Source organism: Amblyraja radiata, chromosome 16 (genome assembly GCF_010909765.2).
Source record: "Amblyraja radiata isolate CabotCenter1 chromosome 16, sAmbRad1.1.pri, whole genome shotgun sequence".
Classification (NCBI taxonomy): domain Eukaryota; kingdom Metazoa; phylum Chordata; class Chondrichthyes; order Rajiformes; family Rajidae; genus Amblyraja; species Amblyraja radiata.
In genome coordinates, this window is record NC_045971.1 from 12,159,083 (window position 1) to 12,182,159 (window position 23,077).

A 23,077-nucleotide genomic window follows, 5' to 3' on the forward strand; every position below is an offset into this window, starting at 1 on the left:
GGGCTAGCCAGTTTAGGTTCATCCATATTTCTCCCCATGGGGTAATTAACTTGGCCACTCAATGCAAATTCCAGATGTGGTCTCATTGAAAGATGAGGATTTGGGTAGTGTAGCAACACAGCAACATCATAATGCAAACATCAGAGCAAATAAAAGTATGGAGTGTTTGCTATTTTAACATTGAACACATTCACATGCACAATGACACCTTGGTTAACATCTTTGCCTCTCAATCAACTGGGCTTGATCCTGACCTCTGGTGCTGCCAATGTGGAGTTTGCACATTCTCTGTGATGACGTATGTTTCCTCCCAGATGCCAAAGACGTGCAGGTTGGTGGGTTAATTGGCAACTGAAAACTGATGGTGTAGATAGTTGCAATTGTGTTTTGGGGAAGCTTGCAGTTGGAAGTTGATAGGGGGGAAAAAAAGAAGAAAGCAGGATCAGTGTAGATGGATGCTTGATTGGCAGTACAGGGCAGATGAGCCGAAGGACTGACTTGCTGTTTAAATTTTTTTTTACATAAAGACCGATCTCTCAACATTTGTAGGAACTGGTAGATAGCCAATCTGGGCTTGTACCCAGGGATGATCTGTAGATGTCCAGCATGTTGGCTGATAAACTGCAGCCTGATAACCTTCCCTGACTGATCTGTGAGGCAGCTTTGTCAACATGGCCATTGGTCCCAAACTATATATCAAGCAAATTTCAGGAATGCGCTCCCCAAAAACCATCAGCATATCTCCTGCCCACCCTGGGTGTTAATACTCTAGTCCACATCTACCCCGGCGACAAATAAATCTATAGTTCCATCCCTCGCCTTCAAGAAGGATGACCCCCGTACTGTACAAGGGGCCAAGTACAATCTCCTCAAGGCTTCCAGCAATGCCAAAAGAGCATCGCAAAACAAAACTAGAGGTTCAATTTAATCAAGCCGAAGCCAAGCGACTGGTCCTGTATACCATCATGGGCTACAATCTGAATTCAGGGATATTCTCTGGCAATGGTGCATCTCTACAGGATGAGCTCAATGTATTTTACACCTATTTGAACAAACAAACTAAGTACCATCAAGGCACATACGTACATCACCTGTCGGCTCAGTCTCGTACATTTTGGTAGCAGACGTCAGATCTGTTTTCAAGAGGGTAATATTTCAGAAAGTGGCTAGCCGACATGGAGTCCCTGGACGCACTCTGAAATTATGTGCAAATCAACTGACCGCAGTCTTCAGTGACATCTTCCACCTTTCACTTAGAAAGCATGCCTTCTCCACGTGGTTCAAGGAAACCATCATCATTTCAGTCCTCAGTGAAAGTAACATGACCTGTCTCAATGACTGCTGCCCAGTAGCTCTAGCGTCGACCATAATCAAGGTTCGAAGGTTTCAAGATCAATTTATTGTCACATGTACCAGTTAAGGTACAGTGAAATTTGAGTTAATTAAATGCTTTGCAAGATTGGTATTGGCCCACATCTGCATCAGTTTTCTGCACAATCTAGACTGATAAACCAATTCAGATAGGATGCATCTCAGCGTGTTATTGCATCCGTTCTGTTCTCAACTGCTTCTGCTCTCAATCTGCAGAGAATGGTAAACACAGAGAATGGTCCATCACAGACAGACTAGTCACTTCCTTGCATCCAGTAAAACTTCACGGTGCATTGCATCCGGAAAGGTGGAAGTATTGTCAAGAATGCCTGCTGCCCTGGCCATTTCCTTTTCTCTCTTCTACCTACTGGGAGAAGGTACAGGAACTTGAATGCTTTGAGATCCAGACTTCAGTACATATCCCCACTGCTGAACTAGTTGCCACTTTTGACACCCCCTTCCTGGAGGTGCTACCCTTTACACTTACACTTAACTCTACCTGATTTGGTTATTTTGTTGTTCCAGTTTAAAGCTATTTTTGCACTACCTCAGATTGCACTATATTCTCCGCAATTGTATGTATTATTGTATTTATCTGAAAAGTAATTGTAACTAATCTGAATAGTAAGTGGGTATCTGCAGGATTGAGTGGGCTCTGTTACTTTGTCCTCACCAAATTTAATGCTTAGATTGAGGAATCGGGCTATCCAGTTTTGTCCATTTGTTAGTTTACAGCAGGTTTGATACTATCTTGTTGGAGACAGGTGCCCGAGTTGACGTAGCTGTGTTAGACTCGTCAAGTCTGATCAATATGATTTTTTATTTATCTTGTCATCCCCTTTGTGTTGAAGATAATGCCACAGACAATAGATAAGTAATTGTACATAAGAAGATAAGAAGTTGCACCTTGGTGCGCTCGGTTATGTTTTTGAAAACTAACAAATTACTGTTTAACACTGGCATTTAGTCATTTGGAGATGTTTGTTTAATACTAGGGTGTTAATGTAATAAGAGACTATTATAGCAACAGAGTGGAATCATGCGAGTACCGTGTACTGAAATAACATCAATTTCAGGCCCACTTTAGCATTACTGCATCTTTACCAAACACCTTAACTACTCCCATGGTTTGTGTTGGTGCACCCATCGATTAATGATGATAGGATCAGTTTTCTCAGTTTTGTTTTGAGTATTTTTAATTTAGCATGCTTAATTTTTGCTTATGCTGCTGTGTCACACCTTAGTGTGTTTCCCCCATGTTAAAGGTACGATAAGAATGCAGGTTATTTCTGACAGGTTCAGTGAAATTATTGCTAAACACAGCCTTTGTTCCAGCCCCAAGATGATTATCTAGCTTTCTTGTGTTGAAGTACTACAGGTTTTAATGACATTAATCTTGGAGATATTTAAACTGTTTAGTCCAGGCAGTGAATAAGATGTATTCATAAAGGGATGATCTTTGTGGTTCAAATGACTGTCTCCCAGGACAACTGCCCTGCAGCACTGACTTGTCTTGGAGGTTGGGGGATGGTCAAGAACGAGGGTTGGCAATTTTGCATTCCTTGCTTTTACTTGTGTTTTGTCTACCAAACAATCTACTTTTTACATGGGGCATTTTGTCCAACTTTCATTGCATTCCTTTTCAATCTGTTCTTATTTTCAATCCATCTTGTTTAACCATGTAAGATGTCAACCAGGCACAAAATTAAGATACCTGTACTTTCTTACCTGATCTTTTCATGCTACCAGTTCCCTCCCTCTACAATCTGTCCGAGGAAGGGTCCTGACCCAAAATGTCACCGATCCATTTTCTATAGAGATGCTGCTTAACCTGCTGAGTTACTCCAGCATTTTATGTGTAGTTACTTTTAAAAAAATCATATTTGTATTTGTTTGAAGCATTCACCACCTGTAATTCCATATGTGTGGTGTTGTAATATTACCATATTTTATATTGTTCACCTTTTTATTTACGCTTGAATTAATCTTAAGTAAACCTAGCTATGATTTGTTGAGCTAACATTACCATTTGTGGTTTCTACTGACATGATATCACCACTGTTGCATTCTCACAGTTTGTATAGAAGGTGCTTACAGAGATCTATTCAGTTAACCAGATGGCTAAGCCCTCTAATGTCAGTCTCCTTTCCTGGGCCTATACCCTCAGGACTGAGGTCTTGGTTGCACTCATTTCGCTTTATTGTTATTTGTATGCCTGCTTCCTGAAACAGACACCATTCTAAGGTCTATCAGGGATGTTCTCAAAGCCTCTTTGAATAAATGCAACATCCTCATTGACTTCTGTGAATCTCTGGCTCATGACCGTTCAAAGTGATGAACCAGCATTTTGCATGGTATTGAGTGCCATGAGGCCACATATTGTCAGCGTGTAGAGGCCCTGAATAAATACCTGAAGGCGTACACCACCTCCCCAACCGGCTCCATCAGGTTGATGATGAACACACCACTCCACCCACCTGCTCCTTCTGCGGTTTCCACCTTATCCTCAATTGCCCTTTGGAACGCACAAAGCAAAAATGGGCCTCACTATCTCCATCGCAGGTGATAGACTACTGACCGACATCCACTATCAACCCACTGACTCCCATGGTTATCTGGACTACACTTCTTCCCACCCTGCTCCTTGTAAGGACTCCATCCCCTACTCCCAATTCCTCCGTCTACGCCGCATCTGTACCCAGGATGAGGTGTTCCACACCAGGGCATCGGAAATGTCCTAATTCTTCAGGGAACGGGGGTTCCCCTCTTCTACTATAGATGAGACTCTCACCAGGGTCTCTTCTATACCCTGTGACTCTGCTCTCACTCCCCATCCCCCCACTCGCAACAAGGGCCGAGTCCCCCTTGTCCTCACCTTCTACCCTACCAGCCATCACATACAACAAATGATCCTCCGACATTTTCGCCACCTCCAACGTGATCCCACCACTTGCCACATCTTCCCATCTCCTCCCCTGTCTGCTTTCCGCAGAGGACGCTCCCTCCAGAACTCCCCGGTCAATTCGTCCCTTCCCACCCGAACCACCCCCTCTCGGGGCACTTTCCCTTGGAACCGCAAGAAATGCTACACTTGTCGCTTTACCTCCCCCCTTGACTCCATTCAAGGACCCAAGCAGTCTTTCCCGGTGCGGCAGAGGTTCACCTGCACCTCCTCCAACTTTGTCTATTGCATCTGCTGCTCCAGATGTCAGCTGCTTTACATCGGTGAGACCAAGCGCAATAACCAACCTGATCTCCCGGTGACTCAACACTTCAACTCCCCCTCCCATTCCGAATCCGACCTTTCTGTCCTGGGCCTCCTCCATGGCCAGAGCGAGGACCACCATAAATTGGAGGAGCAGCACCTCATATTTCGCTTGGGCAGTGTGCACCCCAGCGGTATGAACATTGACTTCTCTAATTTCAGGTAGTCCCTACTTTCCCCTCCCCTTCCCAGCTCTCCCTCAGCCCACTGGCTCCACCTCTTCCTTTTTTCTTCCCGCCCCCCCCCCTCGCATCCGTCTGAAGAACGATTTCGACCCGAAACGTTGCCTATTTCCTTCGCTCCATTGATGCTGCCTCACCCGCTGAGTTTCTCCAGCATTTTTGTCTACTAAAAAATGGAAGCAAGTTGTCCACAATACCAGGGGATTGCCTGAGAGAAAGATGACTTGATTTAGAAGATGAGTGACTATCTTACCCCAAATCCTATGTGTGAAATGCTTTCATGTGTGAAGGTGCATCGTTAGTGACACATCAACAACTAAACCAAACTAATCAGTGGAATTAACCCAACTCAACCAAGTCGCTTTCAATGTATGCATGACTACGTGTCCAAGTGTGTGCATTGTTTTATGAATTTTTCAATTGTTGGGATTTCATAATCTCTTGAGTTAATAATATTTCAATAGTTTTGTTTCTACCTTTTAGATAAGCATTTTCTTAGATGGTGTGTGGAAACATTTTGTTTGGAGAACAGGCCTCACAGAATAATATCCCAGTATGCTGTTGAGTGGCCTTAAGTCTCATCTGTGAAACGTAGAAACTATCTGGAATAGATGTTTCTGCTTGTATTTACAGGGAAATCTGTAAAACTTGCTTGACCACTTTGTGTCTGCTCTATTTACAGTGAGCGCCTATACCTTCGACAAAACAACGCAGTGCATTGGGACCATGACGATTGAGATTGACTTCCTACAGAAGAAGAGTGTGGATTCAAACCCATACGACACTGACAAGATGGCAGCGGAGTTCATTCAGCATTTCAACAGCCAGGCTTTTTCAACTGGTCAGCAGGTACAAGTCTGAGTGAAATAATATGGGGGAATTTTGACTAAAACAGAAATTTAGCTGTGGATCCCTCAAAGTCCTCGTTTACATTTGTTATTTGCTGCATGTTTTGTGGCTTGAATGTCAAAAACAAGCCCACCAAGACATGTACCCTTAATCCAACTCTGGACGTATTCTATGTAGATTTACAGATTCTTGTATCTGAGGAGATTTCATTGAAACTTGCAAAATTCTGACATATCTAGACAAACTGGATGTGGGGACAAAGATCTCCCTTGCTGGGGTGCCTACAATGAGAAGACACTGTCTTCGGTACATGGCATGAGATGTGGGGTAGTTTGAGGAATTTCTTCTCCTAAAGGGTGATGAATCTTTGGAATTTGCTACCAGAGAGGTCTGGAGAAATCAAGTTTGTGTATATTTTCAAAAAAATAATGTTAATTCCTAGACCCAAATGCATCAAGTTGGTTATGGGGAGAGAGCAGTGGTACGATATTAAGATCATGGAGATGGTGAAGTATTTAGAATGGGCTGAATGATCTACCTCAGCTTCTGTTCTCTATATCTGTTCATCTCTCTTGCTGGAACACAGATCTGCACTTCCAAGAAGATTAAAACTTTTCTCTTATTACAAGAGAAATTTCACCCTTCATACTCCAACAAGTGTAATTCATCGGTCAACCGATGAAATATGACATTCATACACAACGTCTGAGATGATCAAGAAAGATGATCAGAACAATTAGCAGCAGCAGCATAACAGATCTGTAAACACAGTAAAAGATAACATAATAGACAAAAATAAGTGCGTTAAATTAAAAAAACAATATTAGTGCAGAATGCTCAAAGTCCTTTGTGCAACCATGACTGTTCGTAGCTCATAGTTTAGTTGGTGTTTGTAGTGTTCAACATCCTGATAGTTGTTGGGAAGAAGCTGTTCTTAAAGTTGGAAGTTACGGTTTTTAAACTCCAATTCTAAACCTTCTTCCCGACGGCAGGAATGAAATTAAAGTCTGGACAGGATGGTGTGATGCCTTGATGCTAGAATGGAATAGAATGCCTTTTATTGTCATTCAAACAGCTTGATTTGAACGAAATTGCATTTTCTACAGTCTTAACAATTACAAAAAAATCCAAGACCCACACTTAACACACTTTACATAAACATCCATCACAGTGGATCTCCAACACCTCCTGGAAGGGGAAGGTGTTGGGAAGGCAAAAGTCTTATCTCTTCCCTTGTTCTTCTCCCGCGGTCCAGCAGTCCAACTGCAACGTCGAGGCGAACTGGGGCTCCCGATGTTAAAGCCCCCGGCGTGCGATGGTACGTCCCGCGGCCGTTAAGCCGCGCCGGACGATGATAGGCCCCGCTCCGAGTCATATCACCCCACGATTCCGGCGGGAGAAGTTGCCGTTGCGGGAGCTCCGAAAAGCGGTCTCCCACCAGGGTCCTGCGAGCTCCCGATGTTACCGTCTACCGGGCCTGCGGCCGGAGCCTCCGAAGCTCCAAAGTCGGATCGCAGCCGCGCGCCATCACAGCTCCTCCCGTTCCGGAGTCGGCCAGCTCCGCGATGGCGAGTCCACAGGCTTTGTGACTGGAGCCCTCGGGTTGGTTCCGGCCCAACGGCATCGGAGACCCGACAGGGAAAAAGTCAGGTCCCCGAACAGGGGAAGAGATTAAACGGTTTCCCCCACTACCCCCCACCCCCATATACACAGCTTAAAAAAAAAAAAAAACTAGAATCAAAACATACATTTAATGAGACAAAAAATTTTAAGAAAACAGACGGACTGCAGTCGAGCCGCTGCCGATAGGCGCCGCCGCACCACATGCTGGCTGTCTTTTTGAGGCAGTGCATCCTATTGATCTCTACGATTGTGGGGAGGTCAGTACCTGTGATGGACCGGGTGGTGTCCACCACTTTTTGTAATCTCTTTTGTTCCTGGGTGTTCAGTTACTGAACCACAACAAAGATGCTGTGCATTGGGAATCAGCTTACTGAAAGTAGAGCAATATTGGGGTCATTTCTGTATTTCTAGTTGAATTAATGCTCAGCAGGAAATTGAACTGCTGACTTCAGTATGCTTTTCACTTGTCCGGTGAAAAATTCCACTTCCTATCTCTAAAATAATGTCAACAGTAGTATTAAGTGCAAAATTTAGTGAGTTTCTTCAATCCACTTGTCTGAAACAATTCTTATATTCTGAAAAACAACCAGCTTTTGCAGACCTTGTTCCTGCTGAAAAGTACATTCTGAGTACTCAGTGAGATATGACCTGTGACCTCAAACGCAGACACACATTGTGCCTGAATTCTTTGCCTGGCAGGTCAGGTCACAATCATTCTGAATCACAATCGTTGCCTCGGGTTCATTCCAGGATGCTGCTGCTGATCTCGGGCACACCTCAGTTTGTTACTCATTGCTGTATTAGGGAGGTACCCACACAAAAATGTCCCGGTCAACCCAGTCTCTCATACCTCAAGCCCTCCTCCCCTCAGTCCCGGTTTCTTCCTTGTAAATCTTTTCTGAGCCCTTTTAAGCATAATGATAGCCATCGTAAAGCTGGGGTATCACGATCACAATCGCACTCATCGCCAAGTTTGATCTTGCTAGCCTCTTGTGCAGTTGTAACATGGTGCCCCAACTTTTGTACCCAATGCCAACATGCCAACACTTTGTTTGTCGCCCTCTCTACCAGTGATAACACATCAGTGCTCTTCCACCTCCTCTCTCAACATTGCAGCATCTATTTATTCGGTAACAACATCCCCCTGTGGCAGCAATTACTGCTTGTATTATAGTCAGTTCCATTTATATCTAGCAACTGTGATTGCCCATGCCAGGCTACATCCTGGCAATTGAGAATGTAGATTGGATGAAAAGGCAATGCCAGATGAAACTGACTTAGGATAGCATGACCCAAGGAAAACCAATTGCTAAGCCTTGTGAACTTTGGAATTAAAGAATAATGAATTTGTAGGATTGATAATACAGCATTGTGCATCACTGCAATGTTAAAATGCCATTATAAGATGGTAAAGCAGTTTCTTTGGCTGTTGATGTTTGTCAGATTCACATGATTCTTGAATACTTGATCTGAAGTTATAGAAGGATACAGTACGCAAATAGACTCTTCAACCCATTGAGTCCACACCGACTGTTAACCAAGCATTTATATTCATTATACATTGGTACCTTTTAAAATGTTCCCCACATTCTGATTCTACTAATCATCTGCACACTGAGGGCAAGGTAGAGTGTCCAACCACCCTCCCAAACTGTTGCAGGAAACCAAAGCACCCAGAGAAAATCCAAGTGGTCACGGAGACGGTGTTAACACCACACAGACAGTACCCAAGGTCAGGAATGAACAGTAGTCTCTGGTGCTGTGAGGCAGTGGCTCTACTAGCTGCGTCACTGTGCTGCCCACTTGTGGATTCTTAAGTGAGAAATTCACATTGTGATGGTAAGTGTGCGCCCTATAAATTTAATGTTGGTTAAACCAAACAAAAAACATGCCTAATCATTAGTTGGATACATGCATTCATCTGTTCACTGATAATTTAGTGGGTACATAATATTTTAAGGGTCCTTGTTATTAACCTGGTATGCTTGTGTGTCATTTGGTCTGTCACAAAATCCTGACGTCTACAAGATAGAAGGAGGGCATTCAGCTCATTATATGAACACTGGTTGGAGAAGAGCTATCAACCTAATCTCACCTTCTGGCACAAGATCCTGACCCAAAATGACATATTTCCACTCCTTCTACAGATACTGCCTGACCTGCTGAGTTCCTCCAGAACTTTGTGTTTAACTCAAGATCTTTTGCAGGTCATACTGTCCATGTACACATCCAAATATTTTTAAAATGCAAAGTAATTTTCTTCCACCTCGACCCTGGAAGAAAATTCCAAGCTTCAAAACCCCTCTGAGTGAAAACATTTGCTTCCTTTTAATAATTATTTTATATCTTTTGCTCCCTGGTTTTTCAGTCCCACTGCTATGAGGAATAGATCCTTCAGATTTATTCTGTTTAGTTTAGAGATATGGTGTGGAAACAGTCTCTTCGGCCCACCGAGTCCGCACCAAGCAATGATCACCCGCACACTAGTTCTGTCCTACACACCAGGGACAATTTACAATGGCCATTTACCCGACAAACCTGCACATCTTTGTGATGTATGAGGAAACCAGAGCACACAGAGAAAATCTATGCAACCACTCAAATTCCGTACAGGCAGCACCTGTAGTCAGGTTCGAGTCTTGGTGCTGGAAGGCAGCAATTCTACCACTGTAGTCCCTTCCAATTTTATACACTTTGTTTAAATTTCTGCTCAGCCTTCCCTATTTAAGAGAAAACAACTTTAACCTAGCCAATCTTCCCTCACAACTACAATTTTCACTCCTAATAATGACTTCAATCTGTAAGTATCTGTGGACTGATGCTGGTAATAAGGAGATTGAACAGAGCAGAGCAGCCTTTTGATGCTAAACCTATTGGTTTGAATGGTATCCAAATAACCAGTATTGCATGAACCAAACACAAATCATGATTTTACAATTGAAGTAGATATTTTCAGATGATTAACCCTTTCTGTTTCTTCCTTTGCTTTTCAGCTTGTGTTTAGTTTTGTTGACAAGCTCTTTGGGTTAATGGTGAAGGACATTGAAGCTATGGACCCAAGCATACTGAAAGGAGAGCAGGCACCTATCAAGCAACAGAAGGTAGACATTTTAACATAGATTTTTAATCGTGCTGTGGAAAAAATTCTATTTAGAAATGTTTTAAATTAATAAAATGTAATAGAAAAAAGTTGGAAATTCTTAAGTCACATATTCACTTTGTACACAGGGTGTGGAGCCATTAAACACATTATGTTGCACCTTTGAGGATGTTGTGATTTATTCCTCAACTTTAAAGTGTCATAATGTCTCTTAGAACAAACGTTTGTCAATTCTTACCACAGACACCTATTGAAGCACAACACAAATTACTAGAAGGAATGGACAGACAACGTTTTGGGTGTGGACTCTTCTTCATGCTGATGGATTAGGAGGGAGAAAGATAGAAAAAAGAGAGAGCAAAGTTCAACGTGATAGGTGGATATAGGTTGGGAGAGGGTGTTGATTAACCGATGGGTGGAGAAAATAATGCAGGGAGCCAAAAGGGTGTCAGCTATGGAAAGGTGAGGAGAAATGTAAAGCCAGGGGGAGGGATATGGGTTAAAAGGAATTGAGGGGAGGGGAAAGAGGGGAGATAAAAATAAATTGGGGGCTAGGAGATGGGAGGGGTGCGAGATGAGCTTACGGCAGAGGAGACAGGAGCAGGATAACAAGGTTCATAGGAGACGATGGAAGAATTGTGCGAGCACTGGGGTGGTGAATTCAATGTTCGTACTATTGACCTGTGGGGTATCTAAATGAAGTAGGATAATCTGATCTTCCAGTTTGTGTGTGGCCTCTCCTGAGGCATGGAGGAGGCAAGGGGCATTTATGCCTCCTCCATAAATTGGTTTTATTGTTAGCAAAATAACTCTAGGAAATTGCTGCTGATGGTAATTGGTGGGGTTGGATTTGATCTGTCTTTTGTGGATGTGGTGGTTATTTGCATTGAGGCTAGATGCTTCACCAAGGCACTTACGGTTCTGGAGCACAGATTCCAATTGGGACCGTTGAAATTTCCTATGACCAGTGCGCTTGTCCTATTTATCAATTTGAGCAAATTAAATTAAAGTCTTATCTGTGACAGTGGGATTTTTGAGCTTTGTGATCATAGTGGGGGCGGGGAGAAAGCTGGAAGAGAGAGGCACGATAAAGCATGGCAGGTAATTGGTGAACACAGGCGAGGGGTGTTTGATGAACCATCTTTTAGATCACATTGATCCTTTAATTTCTGACGTTCCGGAGATGTCAGTTGAAGAAAGCAGAGTGTGATTGAAGGGCGCTTGCCAGTTTCTTTGCCTGTGCTGCAAAAGGATACAGTGTGAAGATGAAACATTAAAATTATGGTCTTTTGAGAATCTGGCTGAAAGGATCAATGAACAGCAAACATTCAACCTCAAGTCATTGGTCAGGGCCTTCGTACTGAAGACCACTTCATTTGCACTCAGCTAGTCAAGGCAGATAATTGAAAAGGTTTCGAGTTTTTTTGGAAATGAGCAATATGTGCAGGGAGATTCTTATTAAAGAGAACTAACATTGAAATTATTTATTTTTGTCTCTCTCTTATTGCTGTTACATATCACCGTGTCCATTTGAATTTTTTTCTGTCTTGTTAATCCAGATCGAGCTAGGACTGGCTGTAGCCAATTCCCAGGTTATATTTGAAAAGGCAGATAGCTCATCTCTGACACTGATCGGTGAGTATTTGATTTGTGTGATTCAGCTTTGATCGAGTCAATGATGTTTCGATGTTTTCAAAGCATAATTTGCCTTCCTAACATCTTGTGATTGCTAGTTCAACTAATAAATGATTTAACCCTCCTTTTCTTTCGCTTTGGTTCTGACTTTAATAACTTCTAAGGTTTCTGAAAATAGATTTACTCCTTCTTTCTCTGTACCCTGCCATCCAATATGTGAAATCACCCTCATTGATACAGATTTTATTTAGATGCTGCTGTGGGTTTGCAGAAGGAGAACTGATACTACAAAAGTTCATGTTGGAGGTGATGTTTTATTAGATGAAGTATAAACTGTTACCCCACATCCAGTGCCTTTTTCTTTAGTCAACGACGTCAATAATCTGGATGATCATAACCTTAGAACAATCTCTGTGGCTGATGGGAATGGACAACACAACTCTACATCATTCATTCTCCATACAAAAGCAGATAACAGAAATCTGAACTCAAACTTAAGTGTGAAAAGCTCGGATCAGGCAACAGGCAAAATCTGTGAAGAGCAAATTTCAAGTATTGTTAAACGGTACAGTGTTGCAGTTTTAGCTATGAGAGAGTTCAGCTTCCTGTTTTTTTTCCAGTTTTCTGCTTTCATACATTAACTGAGACCCTCCTTTGCTTTCTTCAGGCTGCCCAAGCTCAATGCAGTGTCTCAAAACTTGTTGGAAAGTCAAGACATTCAAATCATTGTGGCTTCTTTTGCCGACTGAAGTTGCCAACTTAATAGTTGGGAGATCTTGCTTTCAGCTCTAATTTTAAAAGTATCCAAATAAAAAGGACAATTGATGATTGCTTCCCAAGAAACTGATTCAATTGGTAGGAAGCTCAACTGCCAGCCTGACTTAACCGAATTGGCAAAGGACCCGGTTTGAGGTGATATGAATTCTTTCTAAATAAAGAGAGTAATGAATTGAAATTCACAGCCTGAAACTGGTTGCAGCCAATTTAATAAAGACTTAAATCAAGGATTCGGTTTTACGCATCAAAGGAAACACATTTGTACGGTTGTGAGGAAGGGACAGGGCTGTTTCAGTAATTCTATGAAAGAATGGGAACAAGAACAATGGGCCCAAGGGATTTCTGAACGTATGACAATTCCCATACTGTGACCATAAGTAAAACTGCAACTTGACCATTTTACACAAAGACCGTTGATAATAAACTCCAGGAAAATGACACGTGACTGTGTCAAGTGGTATAGAAAATTCTGAAATTTAATGCATGTGTTGGGAGTATTTTCTTTTAATGCCACAGCCGCACCAGTGTTCATGTTGCTGTAAAAAGGTGGTTCCTGTAAAAAGGTGGTTCAACAGATTGGATTATTGGACTTCAGAGAGTAACTGCATCCTTGTTTATATAGGGCTGGAAGCGGGATTCCTACCTTAAATAACCTTTGTGGAAAAACTTGGCCATTAACTTGATTTCTACCTGTATCAGCTTGTTTATTTTATTTTTTTGACCTATTTTTTTCTTTTACTCTCTGGGGGTAGGAACATGCCGAGCCTGACCTGCTGGGCACGTCTTCCTACCGTGCATTTTGCACTCCCACATTCTTTTGCCCATTTTCTTTTGGCACTTTCAAACATTCACAACTTGACCTGATATTCTTGTTTCCACTTTATTTCCATGGTCACACTGGTTTGACCCTATCAGAGACACTTTCCTCCCCCCCACCATCCCTGTAGCTTAATATGTTTTTTTTCTTCTCTTTCCCCTTTCTGATGAAGGGTCTTCAATCCCAAACGCTAACTATGTTTCTCTTTCAAATGTTGCCGAACTTGAGCATTTCCAGCATTTTATCTGTTTATTTTAGGTTTGTACGACAGTTAACATCTTTGCCAGTGTTCTGGTTAATGGTTTTTGTTCCCAGCAAGTGTGTGAACTCGACTTTTCCTTCATTTGCTCACTATTGAACCTAAAGATCATGAGGAATTAATTCCCCAGTCCAAACTGCCCTTTACACTTATTTTAAATACATCTGGCATATTAATTATTTACAATCAAACAATAGAAATCAAAATCTGAAGAAGGGTCACGAACCGATACGTCACCTATTCCTTATCACTAGTGATGCTGCCTGACCCGCTGAGTTACTCCAGCGTTTTATGTCTATTTTCAATAGTAATCACATTGTGTGTAAATGGACTGAAGATACACATGTACCTTGCTTCCATACACGTCTATTTTAACTGACCCCTTTGAACTATTTTAATGATATGTTAGTTGCAACGGCAGAGATGAATGAGAATAAATGCAGAGCAATATTGTGATGTAGAACTTGATATAACCACTAGGTGGCGATAGGTTTGTGTGTTTTCAATCTAATTACTTTTTAACTTTTTTCTCAAAGGCAAATCTAAAACCAAGCAGGGAAGACAATCCATCATTAATCCAGACTGGAACTTTGAGAAAATGGGAATTGGGGGCCTTGACAGGGAATTTTCTGATATTTTTCGCCGTGCATTCGCTTCGAGAGTTTTTCCAGTGGATCTTGTGGAACAGATGGGTGAGTAGAAACTCAGGATAGTGCTGCTAAATTGTACATTGAAGACAAATTTTGCAGCCCTACTACTTAATACATCTTGGGCATCTGTGCAAACGGCCATTTTGCATTGCTTCATGAGTTATAGAACAAGCATCCAGTTTTCTGTAGCCCACCCAACATTTTTCTGCCGTTTTCTTCCATGAACATGCACTATATGTTGCCGAGGGGCCTCATGTCAGGTGGAAGTTATTGATCGAGTTGCTGTCTTCTCCGGCCCCTGTCACTGCTGCTCTGATGGATTTGTGGGTGGCGCTGTTGAAGTCAAATAAACTTATGGTTCTGATGCTCTCATCGTCCCCCTTTTTGCCTTAGTCTTTAAAAAAAAAAATCTTTCTGAAATGGATAATTTTAGATGCATCTCAATGAAACTTCAGTCCCTATTGTCAGCTATGGGCAAACACTGCAGCATACAGTGGAGATTGAACTATTACAAAGCAATTGGCAGAAGCCAATAAATGCACTTAAACACATTAAAGCTATGGGTAAAAAATATATCCACTGCCCTCCTGTTCTAGAAATATGAACTTGTAAGAAGTATATTAATGAGAATTTTCTGTGTCTACCCATTATCTCGAAATGTAAAAAACACATTTTATTTGAACCAAAAAAAAATGTTTAACCTAACCTTAATTTAAGAAAACGCTGCAATAGGGCCAAAAAGAATGATTGTGCTGTTACCCAACTGATGAACCTTCTATCCAATTGAACAGCTGCAAAATCTTCGTGTTGATTAATAAGTCTGAAGAAGGGGTCTCGACCTGAAACGTCACCTATTCCTTTTCTCCAGAGATGCTGCCTGACCCGCTGAGTTACTCCACCATTTTGTGTCTGTCCACTTGAGATGGTGCAGGTTAATATGAAGAATCACTTTCCCCAGAAATAGTGGTTAAAATCTGGACTCTGCCCAAAAGCTGCTGAGGCTAGTGGTCATTGAGACTAGTAATCATATGAGGTAAGAGTTATAGATAACGGATTTTAAAGGGGCACAGAGCCAATCAGACTTGGTTTAAGGTACAGGTCAGATGCAATTCAATTGAACGGCAGAACAGTTTAATGGTTGTACAACCCGCATCTGTCGCTACGTTACACATGTGTAAGAAGGAACTGCAGATGCTGGTTTAAACCGAAAATAGACACAAAGCTGGAGTAACTCAGCGGGACAGGCAGCATCTCTGGAGAGAAGGAATGGGTCGAGGCCCTTCTTCAGACTAGTTGGGGATAAGGGAAACAAGAGATATAGACAGTGATGTGGAGAGGTATAGAACAATGAATTAAAGATATGCAAAAAAGTAAGGATGATAATGGAAACAGGCCATTGTAAGCTGTTTGTAGGGTGAAAATGAGAAGCCAGTGCGACTTGGGTGGGGGAGGGATAGAGAGAGAGGGAATGGTGGGGCTACCTGAAGTGAGAGAAATCAGTATTCATACCACTGGGCTGCAAGCTGCCCAAGCGAAATATGAGATGCTGTTCCTCCAATTTGCGTTTAGCCTCACTGACAATGGAGGAGACCGAGGACTGTGTAGGAATGGGAAGGAGAATTAAAGTGTCCAGCTACCGGGAGATCAGGTTGGTTCAGGCGGGCTGAGTGAAGATGTTCCACGAAACGATTGCCCAGTCTGCGTTTGGTCTCGCTGATGTATAAGAGTCAACATCTTGAACAACAGATACAGTAGATGAGGTAGGAGGAGGTGCAAGTGAACCTCTGCCTAACCCGAAAGGACTATCGGGGTCCCTGGACAGAGTCGAGGGAGGAGGTATAGAGACGGGTGTTTTCTGTGGTTGCAGGGGAAGGTACCTGGCGAGGGGGTGGTTTGGGTGGGAAGGGATGAGCTAGCCAGGGAGTTGCGGAGGGAACGGTCTCTGTGGAAGGCAGAAAGGGGTGGAGATGGGAAAATGTGGCTAGTGGTGGGATCCTGTTGGAGGTGGCGGAAATTTTGGAGGATTATGTGTTGTATGCGACGGCTGATGGGGTGGGAGGTAAGGTCTGGGGGACTCTGTCTCTGTTGCGACTAGGGGGAGGGGGAGCAAGGGCAGAGCTACGGGGTACGCAGGAGACACGAGTGAGAGCATCATCTATGATCAGAGAGGGGAATCCCCGTTCCCTAAAGAATGAGGACATCTCGGATGTTCTAGTATGGAACACCTCATCTTGGGGGCAGATGTGGCGTAAACTGATGAATTGGGAATACTGCCTACATTGACTGTGTAGGAAGGAAATGCAGATGCTGGTTTCCACAGAAGATAGACACAAAATGCTGGAGTAACACAGCGGGACAGTCCGCATTTCGGCAGAGAAGGAGTGGGTGATGTTTCGGGTCGAGACCCTTCATCAGACTGAAGAATGGTCTCGACCCAGAAACGATGCCCATTCCTTCTCTCCGGAGATGCTGTCGGTCCTGCTGAGTAAAGGGGCTGTCCCACTGCGGTGACCTAATCTGCGAGTTTAGAAGAGTTTGCCCTCGACTCAAACTCGCAGCATGGTCGACACGTAGTCCTAGGAAGTCCGATGAGGTCACTGGAACTCTCCTTCATGCTCGAGGGAAGTTCCCGCCTACTCGCGGCCTCAGCTAGGTTGCGGGAAATATTTCAGCGTGTTGAAAGATTTTCCGCGAGTAAAAATTGGTCGGCATGGTTCTTTTGAACTCGTAGTGCAGTGAAGTGGGGTCGCTATTTAGTTACAGGCAGTCGAGGGCAGCCGTAGGCAATCTCCGTCGCTGACCGGGCATTTTAATTGGCTCATTGGAGTTTTCAGGACCAAGGAAAACTGGTAGGTAAAATGCCCACTAAACTTTATTATAAGTTGTCTGGCTTCTTAAAAGTGTCTCTCCCCCCCTCTTCTCCCCCCCTCTTCTCCCCCCCTCTTCTCCCCCCCTCTTCTCCCCCCCTCTCCTCCCCCCCTCTTCTCCCCCCCTCTTCTCCCCCCCTCTTCTCCCCCCCCTCTTCTCCCCCCCTCTTCTCCCCCCCTCTTCTCCCCCCTCTTCTCCCCCCCTCTTCTCCCCCCTCTTCTCCCCCCCTCTGCTCCCCCCTCTTCTCCCCCCCTCTCTCCCCCCCTCTTCTCCCCCCCTCTTCTCCCCCTCTTCTCCCCCCCTCTTCTCCCCCCCTCTTCTCCCCCCCTCTTCTCTCCCCCCCTCTTCTCTCCCCCCCTCTTCTCCCCCCCTCTTCTTCTCCCCCCCCTCTTCTCCCCCCCCTCTTCTCCCCCCTCTTCTCCCCCCCCTCTTTCCTCCCCCCCTCTTCTCCCCCCCCTCTTCTCCCCCCCCTCGTCTCCCCCCCCGTCTTCTCCCCCCCCTCTTCTCCCCCCCCTCTTCTCCCCCCCCTCTTCTCCCCCCCTCTTCTCCCCCCCCTCTTCTCCCCCCCCTCTTCTCTCCCCCCCTCTTCTCCCCCCCCCTCTTCTCCCCCCCCCTCTTCTCCCCCCCCCTCTTCTCCCCCCTCTTGCTCCCCCCCCTCTTCTCCCCCCCCCTCTTCTTCCCCCCCCCTCTTCTCCTCTCCCCCACCTCTTCTCCCCCCCCCTCTTCTCCCCCCCCTCTCTCCCCCCCTCTTCTCTGCTCCCCCCCTCTTCTCCCCCCCCTCTTCTCCCCCCCCTCTTCTCCCCCCCCCTCTTCTCCCCCCCCCCCTCTTCTCCCCCCCCATCTTCTCCCCCCCTCTCCCCCCCCCTTCTCCCCCCCCTCTCCCCCCCCTTCTCCCCCCCCTTCTCCCCCCCCTTCTCCCCCCCCTTCCTCTCCCCCCCCTCCCCCTCTCCCCCCCCCTTCTCCCCCCCCTTCTCCCCCCCCTTCTCCCCCCCCTTCTCCCCCCTCTTCCCCCCCCTCTCTCCCCCCTCTTCTCCCCCCCTCTTCTCCCCCCCTCTTCTCTCCCCCCCTCTTCCGCTCCCCCCCCCCCCCCTCTTCCCCCCCCTCTTCTCCCCCCCCCTCTTCTCCCCCCCCCTCTTCTCCCCCCCCTCTTCTCCCCCCCCTCTTCGTCCCTGCTCTCCTCCCCCCCTCTTCTCCCCCCCCTCTTCCCCTCCCCCCCCCTCTTCTCCCCCCCCCCTCTTCTTCCGGCCCCCCCCCCCTCTTCTTCCCCCGCCCCCCGCCTCTTCTCCCGCCCCCTCCTCTCTTTTCTCCCCCCCCCTCTCTCCCCCCCCTCTTCTTCCCCTCCCCTCTTCTGCCCCCCCCCCTCTTCTTCTCCCCCCCCCCCCTCTTCTCCCCCCCCCCCTCTTCTCCTCCCCCCCCCCCTCTTCTCCCCTCTTCTCTTCCCCCCCCCTCTTCTCCTCCCCCCCCCCTCTTCTCCCGTCTCATCTTCTCTTTCTCCCCCCCCGCCCTCTTCTCCCCCCCCCCCTGCTTCTGCCCCCCCTCTCTCGCCCCCCCCCTCATTCTTCCCCCCCTCTTCTCCCCCCGCCTCTTCTCCCCCCCCTCTCTCCCCCCCTCCTCTTCTCCCCCCCCAGCACTTCTCCCCCCCCTCTTCCGCCCCCGCCCCTCTTCTCCCCCCCCCTTCTCCCCCCCCCTTCTCTCCCCCCCTTCTCCCCCCCCTCCTTCTCCCCCCCTTCTCCCCCCCCTCTCCCCCCCCCTCTTCTCCTCTCCCCCCCTCTTCTCCCCCCCCGCTTCCTCCACACCCCCCTTCTTCTCCCCCCCCTTGTCATTCTCCCCCCCCTCTTCTCCCCCCCTCTTCTCCCCCCCCCTCTTCTCCCCCCCCCTCTTCTCCCCCCCTCTTCTTCCGGGCCCACTCCTTCTGTCGTTTTCCCCCCCCTCTTCTCGCTCCCCCCCCCTCTTCTCCCCCCCCTCTTCTCCCCCCCTCTCTCTTCCCGCCCCCTTTTCTCGCCCCCCCCTCTTTCTCCCCCCCCTCTTCTTCCCCTCTTCTCCCCCCCCCTCTTCTCCCCCCCCCCTCCCTTCTCCCCCCCCCCTTCTCTTCTCCCCCCCTCTTCTCCCCCCCCCCTTCTCCCCCCCCCCCTCTTCTCCCCCCCCCTCTTCTCGCCCCCTCCCCTCTTCTCCCCCCCCCTCTTCTCCCCCCCCTCTTCTCTCCCCCCCCTCTCCTCCCCCCCTTCTCTCCCCCCCTTCTCTCCTCCCCCCCCTTCTCTCCTCCCCCCCTTCTCTCCTCCCCCCCTCTCCTGCTCCTCCCCCCCCCCTTCTCTCCTCCCCCCCCCCTTCTCTCTCCCCCCCTTCTCGTCCTCCCCCCCCCTCTCTCTCCTCCTCCCCCCTCCCTCTCCCTCCTCTCCTCCCCCCCCCTTCTCTCTCCCCCCCCCTTCTCTCCCCCCCTTCTCTCCCCCCCCCTTCCCTCTCCTCCCCCCCCCTTCTCTCCCCCCCCACCTTCTCCCCCCCCACCCCACCTTCTCTCCCCCCCCCCCCCACCTTCTCTCCGCCCCCACGCTCTCTAAATGACTTACCGTAACTGTGCAGCCGTCTTTTACCTTTCTGTTCATCGCGGGTGTGAATATCAGACGCCGCTCCCCCGCTTTCCCTGGCCCCCGCCTTTGCGATGTGTTTGTGTGTGTGTATGTGTGTGCAGTCGGTCGATCCAGCTCGAGGTTTTTCAGGCGAGTGCCCTCGAGCTTGAAGGTCGAAGACAGTCGCCGAAAGGTCGCGTCAGTGGGAAAGGCCCTTTACTCCAGCATTTTGTGTCTCTATACCTGCATTAACTAACTGACTAGCACATCTTTGGGAGGAAACAGTGAATCCAGCAAGAATCAATGGGGTCACAAATACTGCCTAAGGTCAGGGTCCAGCCTGGGTCTCGTAACTGTTGGGCTACTCCTGAGGAAGGATGTGATTGCACTAGAAAGAGTGGCAATCGGAGATACTGTAATGTTGCCGGGCTAGCGATGTGCATTTATTGGGAGTGGCTGTTACAGCTGTCATTGTTTTCTTTGGAACAAAGATGATCGAGGAGAGATTTAGTTGAATGATATTTCTAAAAAAATCTTGATGTTTCTACAATGTAAACAGGAAGGATTTATTTTCCTTGGCAGGAAGATTCGTAACCGGGAGGCATGCATTTAATTTCATGGAGGAATTGGAGCAGAGAGGATTGTTGGGTGGGGGACAGAAAATGTAATGGAGGTCTGGAAGGCACTATTCAAATGGAAGCAGAAGCTCTCTCCTCATGTAAAAAAAATACTTGCATGAGCATTTTAAGGGCCAGAACTTGCAGGGCAGTATCCCGAGAGCTGGGAAGTGGAATTAACTGAGAGTGCATTTTTGTTGACGTTGACATGGTGGGCTAAATGGAATCTTTTACTGTAACCTTTTATTTTCCCTATGAATTTTACAATTAAGCATGGCCAGTGCTTTGACACGGCATCTTGTACAGATTGTGTGCTTGATGTTCTCCATTTGTTCTGAAATGTTCTCAAAAACAGTGTAGCTTCTGGAGATTAAACTGTGTGTGTAAATTAGATATATGGCCAACTAGTTCAAAATATAGCAAATAAATAAAGTATTTTAATGTTGTAATTTTAGTGGAGGAAGGTTGATGGTAATCATTTTTTCAATAAACAACTTGTCTGATTGTAACTTCTGTCCCCTCATTTGGAAAGCCAATGGTCACATTAAATCTTACTCAATTATTTGGAAAGCAAGGAGTCAAAAAGAACATTGGAAAGACAAAGATTAATGTTTCCATATTATGAAATGTCATCGTCCTCTCTATTTCCATTCTCAGGTGAGGCCTGACATGCTGAGTATTTAAATTAGATATTTAGATATTTTTAAAATCCTTATGCCACTTGAAATTTATGTTAGTGTAGGAATTGTCAGCACAATGCACACATAGATCAATGCTTTGGCAAGAGGGGGGGAAATACCAGATTACAAGCTTGAAAGCAGCTCAAGAACTCATAATATGCAGTGAATAGTATATTATTGTAAATAAGAACCAGCTATTCAGAACAGCATGTGTGTCAGAAAGTGGATTGAGCATGTTATATCTAATTAAAGTTGGGTTTTGTCAGAAATATTGATTTAACAATTGAAATGAAAAAACTGCAAGGATGCAAAAGGAGAATTGAGGGTATATGGCAAGATTTGAGGGAGCTAGTCTTTTCATTCAGTTGGTCAGACAAAGTGCTCATGGTTTTGTGATTGCAATCCAGACAGATATCTGTCCAAAAAGAGGACTCGGTAGAAGCAAAGCCAAGTGACTTGACTTCCTTCCATTATGTAGTCTACCATTATCTTTTGTGCGGGAGGATGGAGTAAATAAGGTACCACAACAGTAAATTTTTGAAGGAAATAAATTACCAAAGGAATGTAAGCATTTGAAGGAGATTTATTTTGTCTTTAAGCTGTCAATGACCAGGAAGGAAGTATTTTAGGTGTTTGACCCTGTATCTGATTAAGTTGCAAAGAAGGGGAAGTGGTAGTGATGATAAAGACCACGTCTGTAACAGGGCAGAGACCAAGAGACATTGTTTTAATTTTATTTCAAAATAGAATTTATTCGAGAAGTAAATATATACAATACCTGATCCTTATAAAATTCCATCCGACATTCTCGGAGGCTATACATACATACAATCCAGTTTCCCCAAATCTCAATTTTACCCCACACCCTTGCCACTCATGTGGCCCACTGGCATGGAATCCCTTCCCTTATTTTGAGGGGCGTCTCCACCACACCCTGCCCCCCCCCATGCCCAGCAGCGGAAGGACCTTAGACTGTGGACCTCCCCCACCGAGCCTTGGCGTTGGCTGCACAAAACGTCAGTGCGTCTCTCGGCACGTACTCCTGCGGTCTGCAGAGGGCCAGTCGGCAACATTCCCCGATGGACATCTCGCTCTGCGGGGAGGTCAACAAAGCTCAGGCAGACCAAAGAGGGTCTTTCACCGAGTTGCTGACCTTCCAGCAGCACTCGATGGCAGTCTCAGAATGCGTCCCTGGGAACAGTTCGTAAATCAGAGTCCTGTGGAGCTGTTCGGAATAAATCGTGACTGGGGCCCTTGCAAATCTCTCCAGACTCGCTTTGCAAATCCACACTCTGCGAGGAAGTGGGCAACCGTCTCCTCTCCATAGCAGCCATCCCGAGGGCAGCGTGCGCTGGTAGTGAGGTTCCGACAGTGCAGGAAGGATCTGACTAGGAGGGCTCCCCTCACCGCCAGCAAGCCATGTCTTAGTGCTTGTTGGTAGCTTCCGGCGATGAGGTATTTCGCCAGACAAGCTGTCACAAGTGATGGTGGTGTGAGCAGAGAGAAAGAATGGGGAAGGGTGGTTTATGACAGCTGATTTTATCTGGAGGAGATATAAATAGTTAATTAGAATGAAGGGGCGATTTAAAAAAAAATGCTTGAGTTAAGACAAAGTAAGTTGCTGGAAATCTGAAAAAAGAGAATCCTGGAAGTAATCATGAAGTCAGTGGCATCTATATACATGTGTAATACATGAGTTAATGTAACAGGTAATTGTCCTTGTTAGGGTGGCTATCGGAGTGTTGAGGACTAACATTGTAAATCGGAGGTTGAGGTGTTACTTGTGCTTACATTTGCCTTATACGTAGGTACGATGCATG

General features: G+C 46.1%; 1 protein-coding gene across 1 annotated transcript in view; it reads left to right on the plus strand.

The window, feature by feature from the left end:
* Positions 1-23,077, plus strand: part of nsf (N-ethylmaleimide sensitive factor, vesicle fusing ATPase) — a 178,612-nt gene that overhangs the window by 47,485 nt on the left and 108,050 nt on the right. The window contains exons 5-8 of the mRNA XM_033035096.1: positions 5,501-5,667; positions 10,284-10,391; positions 11,950-12,025; positions 14,415-14,570. Of these exons, the coding sequence (XP_032890987.1) occupies positions 5,501-5,667; positions 10,284-10,391; positions 11,950-12,025; positions 14,415-14,570 (507 nt within the window). The remainder of the gene's footprint in view (positions 1-5,500; positions 5,668-10,283; positions 10,392-11,949; positions 12,026-14,414; positions 14,571-23,077) is intronic.